The sequence below is a fragment of the Oncorhynchus kisutch genome, unplaced genomic scaffold (assembly GCF_002021735.2).
Source record: "Oncorhynchus kisutch isolate 150728-3 unplaced genomic scaffold, Okis_V2 scaffold1581, whole genome shotgun sequence".
In the NCBI taxonomy this organism is placed as follows: domain Eukaryota; kingdom Metazoa; phylum Chordata; class Actinopteri; order Salmoniformes; family Salmonidae; genus Oncorhynchus; species Oncorhynchus kisutch.
In genome coordinates this window covers 29,689-38,323 of record NW_022263526.1, presented here as the reverse complement: position 1 = coordinate 38,323, position 8,635 = coordinate 29,689, and the positions used below count along the sequence as shown (strand labels likewise).

The 8,635-nt window shown below is 38.8% G+C and overlaps 1 protein-coding gene across 1 annotated transcript; it reads right to left on the bottom strand.

Moving 5' to 3' along the window:
• Window positions 1-4,131: 4,131 nt before the first annotated feature.
• On the bottom strand, window positions 4,132-8,227 carry LOC116366819 (gastrula zinc finger protein XlCGF7.1-like). The gene is made up of 2 exons (XM_031818740.1): window positions 8,056-8,227; window positions 4,132-5,257 (listed from the first exon to the last, which is right to left on the bottom strand). Exons 1-2 carry the CDS (start codon window positions 8,198-8,200, stop codon window positions 4,647-4,649), a joined length of 756 nt encoding a protein of 251 aa, XP_031674600.1. The 5' UTR covers window positions 8,201-8,227; the 3' UTR covers window positions 4,132-4,646.
• Between the last annotated feature and the right edge of the window lie 408 nt (window positions 8,228-8,635).

Here is an 8,635-nt window from a genome sequence, read left to right as displayed (position 1 = left end):
GGTGAATATCATAGAACCAGGGTTCTGTTAGGTAACCTGGTGAATATCATAGAATCAGGGTTCTGTTAGGTAACCTGGTGAATATTATAGCATCAGGGTTCTGTTAGGTAACCTGGTGAATATCATAGAATCAGGGTTCTGTTAGGTAACCTGGTGAATATCATAGAATCAGGGTTCTGTTAGGTAACCTGGTGAATATTATAGAATCAGGGTTCTGTTAGGTAACCTGGTGAATATTATAGAACCAGGGTTCTGTTAGGTAACCTGGTAAATATTATAGAATCAAGGTTCTGTTAGGTAACCTGGTGAATATCATAGAACCAGGGTTCTGTTAGTTAACCTGGTGAATATCATAGAATCAGGGTTCTGTTAGGTAACCTTCCGTTCTATTTCAATGACTTGTTAGTCTCTCACTTTGGGTATATAGTCAACAACCATAGAGCTCATATACTCTCTGATGCCAAGTCTAGACAGGATCATCCCTCAGAGGTCCCCACTCTACTCACCGTAGGTACACTTCAACTGTGAGAGACGGAATCTAAAACATAAATCCAGAAAATGACATTGTATGATTTTTAACTAATTAATTTGCATTTTATTGCATGACATAAGTATTTGATTTCATTTCATTCAGTACATGGGAATTCAACAGCAAAACATGTTTTCCGTGCACTACTTTATCACACAGAATTTTCTCCGCAATAAATCTGTTTGATGCAAACGTTTCCGGTGGGAAAATGCGTATATTGTTTTATGCAGATTTGAGAATATTCACATGAAAATCTGTCGCAAATTGCATGGAAATGTAGCTACTAATGTGGATATTGATCCAACACCTGCTGCTTATTCAAACCAGCCCACTGGGCACAGACATCAGTTCAACATCTAGTTTCTATTTACATTTCTTTGATTAGTTGACGAAAGTGAATTCAACATGAAATCAACACAAAATGTCGACCTGTCATTGGATTTAGGTTGCCAGTTGGGTGAAACACAAAATGTCACCAGTAGCTGGTTACCAGTTGTGTGAAAATTAATAAAAAATACCTTATGTAGATGGATTTTTACAAATCCAATCCGTTTTCCACATTGATCAAACATCACATGGATTAGTTTTGATCAAATCAAATGTTATTGGTCACATACACATGGTTAGCAGATGTTATTGGTCACATACACATGGTTAGCAGATGTTATTGGTCACATACACATGGTTAGCAGATGTTATTGGTCACATACACATGGTTAGCAGATGTTATTGGTCACATACACATGGTTAGCAGATGTTATTGTGAGTGTAGTGAAATGCTTATGCTTCTAGATCCGACAGTACAGCAGTATCAAACAGATAATATCTAACAAATTCCACAACTAAACCTAATACACATAATCCAGTAAAGGAATGGGAAATATAGAAGTAGAAAACATGGATGAGCAGAAACACAGCAGCTAAGATGCAATATATAGTGAAGAATAGATAGTGAAGGATACAGTATTTACAGTTGAAGCTAAAGATTACATACACTTAGGTTGGAGTCATTAAAACTCATTTTTCAACCACTCTACAAATGTCTTGTTAACAAACTATAGTTTTGGCAAGTCGGTTAGGACATCTGTGTTAACGACACAAGTCATTTTTCCAACAATTGTTTACAGACAGATTATTTCACAATCCCAGTGGGTCAGAAGTTTACATACACTAAATTGACTGTGCCTTTAAACAGCCTTGGAAAATTCCAGAAAATTATGTCTATAGCTTCTGATAGGCTAATTGACATAATTTGAGTCAATTGGAAGAGCACCTGTGAATGTATTTCAAGACCTACCTTGAAACTCAGTGCCTCTTTACTTGACATCATGGGAAAATAAATAAAAATGTCTGAATACTGGATGTCTGGATGTCTGTCTTTGAAAGGGTCATTGTAATATTTAAGATGTCCCCTTTTACTGATGACCTAAACCTAAAAGTCAAGTGGTCTGAATACTTTCCAAAGAAACTGTAAGTGATTGAGGAGAGAGCATAATTGCTATATTCTAATTACAATCATTGACCCATAAGGGACCACATGACCAAAGCAATGCGTGACCCATGCAGAATTAAAACTATATTCATCTTAATGAGAAATATAATCGAATAAACAAATGTTTGCATAACCAAAGACATGAAAACGGGTGGGAACATTGTATTTAGCTAGGATTTCATAAGGCCAGGAATGTCATTGAGAATAACAATAGACAATAGTTAATGTTGCTAGTTTAGGGATGAAGATAGTGAAGGTTCATCGATGTTAAGCATGTTTTTTAATTTGACGTGGAAACAATGTTTATTCAACCAGTGGGAGGCTTGTAAATACCCACAGGAAAGTGGAATGAGGAACTCTTCATTGAGACAATCATGAAACAGCAATCTGTGGGTGAGTTGTAGTGGATATTATAATATAAGGATCTGCTGGAGTCCAAGTCAAACCAAGATTCTTTATTTCTGAGCTCAGAGAGAACAACAGAGTTTGGAATTTTGTATTTTACTAGGATCCCCATTAGCTGTTGCAAAAGCAGCAGCTACCCCTCCTGCGGTCAACACAAAACATGACACAATTGTCACGTCTCTCGTCGGAAGGCATGGACCAAAGCGCAGCGTGGTAAGTGTTCATGATTTTTATTTAATCAAAAAACATTCGAACAAAATAACAAAGAGAAGAACGAACAGTTCTGTAAGGCAAATCAACTATACAGAAAACAACTACCCAAAAAACACAGGTGGAAAAAGGCTGCCTAAGTATGATTCACAATTAGAGACAACAATAGACAGCTGTCCCTGATTGGGAACCACACTCGGCCAAAAACAAAGAAATACAAAAACACATAAAAAGGAACATAGAATGCCCACCCTAGTCACACCCTGGCCTAACCAAAATAGAGAATAAAAGCTTCTCTATGGCCAGGGCGTGGCAGCCGCTCTGTTCTGGGCCAGCTGCAGCTTTACTAGGTATTTCCTTGCAGCACTGGACCACACGACTGGACAATAATCAAGATTAGACTAAACTAGAGCCTGCAGAACTTGCTTTGTGGAGAGTAGTGTCAAAAAAGCAGAGCATCTCTTTATTATGGCTAGACCTCTCCCCATCTTTACAACCATTGAATGTATATGTTTTGACCATGACAATTTACAATCTAAGGTAATGCCAAGTAATTTAGTCTCCTCAACTTGTTCAACAGCCACACAATTCATTACCAGATTCAGCTGAGGTCTAGAACTTAAGGAATGATTTGTACCAAATACAATGCTCTTAGTTTTAAAGATGTTCAGGACCAGTTTATTACTGGCCACGCATTCCAAAACAGACTGCAACTCTTTGTTAAGGGTTTCAGTGACTTCATTAGCTGTGGTTGCTTAGCTGTGGTTGCTGGTGCTTATATAGTTGAATCATCAGCATACATGGACACACATGCTTTGTTTAATGCCAGTGGCAGGCCATTGGTAAAAATAGAAAAGAGTAGAGGGCCTAGAGAGCTGCCCTGCGGTACATCACACTTCATATGTTTGACATTAGAGAAGCTTCCATTAAAACCCCTCTGAGTTCTATTAGATAGATAGCTCTGAATCCACATTATGGCAGAGTTTGAAAAGCCATAGCACAAACATTCGTAAACAACAGGTTATGGTCAATAATATCAAAGGCTGCACTGAAATCTAACAATAGAGCTCCCACAATCTTCTTGTTATCAATTTCACTCAACCAATCATCAGTCATTTGTGTCAGTGCAGTATATGTTGAGTGCCGTTCTCTGTAAGCATGCTGAAAGTCTGTTGTTCATTTGTTTACAGAGAAATAGCATTGTATTTGGTAAAACACATTTTTTTCCAACAGTTTGCTAAGAGCTGGCAGCAAGCTTATAGGTCTGCTGTTAGAACCAGTAAATGCCGCTTTACCACTCTTGGGTAGTGGATTAATTTGGCTTCCCTCCAGGCCTGAGAACAAAGACCTTCCTCTAGGCTCATATTAAAAATATGTCAGATAGGAGTGGCTATAGAGTCAGCTACTGTCCTCAGTAGCTTTCCATCTAAGTTGTCAATGCCAGGAGGTTTGTCATTATTGATTGATAACAATTTTTCCGCCTCTCCCACACTAACTTTACAAAATTCAAAACTTGCACTGCTTTTCTTTCATTATGTTTTTTTCCATCATTCTTTATATCATTGATCTTGGCTTCATAATAAAGTTGATTATGTTTGTTGAGTTTGGTCACATAATTTCTCAATTTGCAGCATGTAAGCCAGCCAGACTTATTAGCCACTCCTTTTGCCCCAACTCTTTCAAACATACAGTTTTTAAATTCAATATCAATCCATGGAGCCTTAACATATCTAACAGTCAGTTTCTTAACAGGTACATGTTTATCAATAATTGGAAGAAGCAATTTCATCTGGTAAAAACAGGTCAACACATTATAGGCAACAATATAAGACAATGGGAGCACTGTGTATGTTCTCTGATGAATTGTAAGAAAAATGAGATGTGAAATATCAATATACACGCTAAGAGTAGTAATTTCTCTCTCCTGTGTGGATTCTCTAATGACGTTTAAGTGATTATGAGTAATATGTTTTCCCAAAGTCTAAGCTTTTGTAAGCCTTCTCCTCTGTGTCATGCTCTTTCAGGCTTCCTAAATGGGCAAAAGCTTTGCACTCCGGGAGGAGTGGTAATGCATCTGTGTATTTTCTCATGTTGGTTCAGGCTGTTTTTATGGTAAAAACTCCTTCCACACTGGGAGCAGTGGTAAGGCTTCTCCCCTGTATGTACTAGCTCATGGGCTTTCAGGCTCCCTAACCGCTTAAAACACTTTCCACACTGGGAGCAGTGGTAAGGCTTCTTCCCTGTGTGTACTAGCCTGTGTCGTTGCAGGCTCCCTAACCGCTTAAAACACTTTCCACACCGGGAGCAGTGGTAAGGCTTCTCCCCTGTGTGTATTCTTTCGTGGTCTTTCAGATTCCCTGAATGGTTGAAACACTTGCCACACTGGGAGCAGTGGTAAGGCTTCTCCCCTGTGTGTATTCTTTCATGGCCTTTCAGATTCCCTAACTGCTTAAAACACTTGCCACAGTGGGAGCAGTGGTAAGGCTTCTCCCCTGCATGTACTAGCTCATGGGCTTTCAGGGCCCCTAACCTGTTACAACCCTTTCCACAGTCAGAGCACTGGTGTCTTCTTGCTGGTTTGGACAACCCTGGCTCTGGTTCCTCTGAGTCTGGTCTTTCTCCTGCCAAAGACAGTGTTTAAAAGAAAAAATAGAGACTGAAAGAAACCTCCACATGATAAAATAATTATAATCAAATAATTTTGCACGCCCAATTTTTCAGTTTTTGATTTGTTAAAAAAGTTTTAACTATCCAATAAATGTCGTTCCACTTCATGATTGTGTCCCACTTGTTGTTGATTCTTCACAAAAAAATACAGTTTTATATCTTCATGTTTGAAGCCTGAAATGTGGCAAAAGGTCGCAAAGCTCAAGGGGGCCGAATACTTTCGCAAGGCACTGTATCAATACTCTTACACAAATACTTGATTTGCTATGGTTGAAAAGCATATTTTGAAAATCTGAGATGACACTGTTGTTAACAAAAGTCTAAGCTTGAGAGCAAATATATTTATTTCATTTGCGATTTTCATGAATAGTTAACGTTGCATTATGCTAATGAGCTTGAGGCTATAAATAGAATCCCGGATCCGGGATTGCTCGACGCAAGAAGTTAAGGAGAAGTTTATCTTAAGTTCCATGCATAACACTTGTATTTTCATCAACATTTATAATGAGTATTTCTGTAAATTGATGTGGCTCTCTGCAAAATCACTGCATGTTTTATAACTACTGAACATAACACGCCAATGTAAAATGAGATTTTTGGATATTAATATGCACTTTATCGAACAAAACATACATGTATTGTGTAACATGAAGTCCTGTGAGTGTCATCTGATGAAGATCAAAGGTTAGTGATACATTTTTATCTCTACTTGTGCTTTTTGTGACTCCTCTTTGGCTGGAAAAATGGCAGGGTTTTTCTGTGACTTGGTGGTGACCTAACATAATCGTTTGTGGAGCTTTCGCTGTGAAGCATTTTTGAAATCAGACACTGTGGCTGGATTAACGAGACTTTATGTTTAAAATGGTGCCTAATGCTTGAATGTTTGAGAAATTTGATTTATGAGATTTCTGTTGATTTGTATTTGGCGCCCTGCAATTTCATTGGCTGTTGGCGGCAGAACCCCGTTCCCATACAGGTTAAGACTCCATAATGTTTCATCATTAGATGCTTCAGTCATCCTTTAAGACTCCATAATGTTTCATCATTAGATGCTACAGTCCTCCTTTAAGACTCCATAATGTTTCATCATTAGATGCTACAGTCCTCCTTTAAGACTCCATCATGTTTAGAATGTGTCTGGAAGCGCTACTCTATTCTACTCTCATCCTTTCAGTTGTAATAATATTTAATAATAATGTTATAATAGGTAATAACTAACTTTAATAACTAGGGTTAATACATGCCTGGCGCTCCAACAAAATATTTCTTTACCCCCCTCTAACAATACCGCTACAGAATTAGCATAGTAGGCCATGTAATTTAAGGTAATCTGAAATATTTAGGACTAACTTATACCTTGACACCCATTCTGAAACTCACTGCAGCTCTTTGTTAAGTGTTGTTGTCATTTCGGTTTCCGTGGTAGCTGACGTGTACAGTGTTGAGTCATCCGCATACAGACACACTGGCTTTACTCAAATGTCGTTGGCAAAGATTGAAAAAGGTAGGTGCCAAACAGCTGCCCTGGGGAATTCCTGATTCTACCTTGATTGTGCTGTACAGGCTTCCATTAAAGAACACTCTCTGTGTTCTGTTAGACAGGTAGCTCTGGGGCGGCAGGTAGCCTAGTGGTTAGAGCGGGAGGCCAGTAACCAAAAGGTTGCTGGATCTTATCCCCGAGATGACAAGGTAAAACTCTGTCATTCTGCCCCTGAACAAGGCCGTCATTGAAAATAAGAATTTGTTCTTAACCGACTTGCCTAGTTAAATAAAGGTTCGCTTTTATTTTTTTACTCTTTATCCACAATATAGCAGGGGGTGTAAAGCCATACGTTTTTTCAGCAGCAGACTATGATCGATAATGTCAAAAGCTGTCACGTTCTTTACTTCCTTTGTTTTGTATTTATTTAGTATGGTCAGGGCGTGAGTTGGGTAGGCAGTCTATGTTTGTTTTTCTATCATTTGGGTATTTCTATGTTTCGGCCTAGTATGGTTCTCAATCAGAGGCAGGTGTCATTAGTTGTCTCTGATTGAGAATCATACTTAGGTAGCCTGGGTTTCACTGTGTGTTTGTGGGTGATTGTTCCTGTCTTTGTGTTTGCACCAGATGGGACTGTTTTAGGTTCTCACATTTGTTGTTTTTGTTAGTTATCTCATGTGTAGTTTCTTTATAAATTAAAGAATATGAATAACCACCACGCTGCGCTTTGGTGCACCTCTCCTTCAGATGAAGAAAACCATTACAAAAGCCGCACTGAAGTCTAACAAAACTGCACAAACAATATTTTTATCATCATCAATTTCTCTCAGCCAATCAGTCATTTTTAAGTGCTGTGTTTATTGAATGTCCTTCCCTATAAGCCTGATCACAGCTTTCCTCAGTATTAGTTCATTAATTAACAGTGTCTAGAGTTTAGTTTGCCTGTTCAACAGTCTTGTAAAGATAGGGGGGTTGACTGGGACAGGCAATGTAATATCCATAATGTTTTAAGGATAAGTTTTTGTAAAACAAGCACCTTACATTGGATCATCTTGAAATGTTCTCTCTAAAGCTAACTTTCATCAAGGTTTTATATGGTATATTGGTTTCTCTCTTTTCATTGGCAGAATCCTTTTTCAGTGTTATGATATTCATAACATCCATATCCACCAGTCTATCTTCCTGTCAACTAACATAACTCCACTGGTTGTCCTGGTAACAGATAGAGGGCAGATCTATTTTTATTTGTTCAAACTAAACTACAGCACTTACTTTGATGAGTCAAATCTGATCCTTTCATCTCTTCTCCTCCTCTCACAGTTCCACTCAGCCCCGTTGTTTTCCTGAAGTCCACCAGCAGCACAGACAACCTCTTCATACCCAGCAGTAAGGTGGGACCGGGAGAGGCACGACACATGGACTCCGGGAGGGAGGAAGGGCTAGCGTTGTCCTGGTAACCATAAAGAGGGGACACAAACGCACATCATTATGGATGCTGATGTCACTGTTGTCATAAAGTGCTCTACAGAAACCCAGCCCAAGCCGATAAAGCAAGCTGTATGCTAGACCAGACCAAGCTGTACCATCTGGTGTTCTGATCTGGAGAGACTCTTCTCTGCCTCGTCAGCATCAGGATGTTGTTGAGGCTCCGCAGAGGATCCACCACAGTCATGTCTCTCTCCTGTGTGAATGAGAACATCAAACAGATGGTAAACTTATGATCTTGTATTGCAATCAGAGTCTTACAAGAGGCATGAATATGTCTAAAAAGAGCCTAAAATGGCCACTTTCATCTTGATTTCCTAAAAAAATATTTGTGATGCAAATGTAAAAGGGTTGTTCCACAAAATGG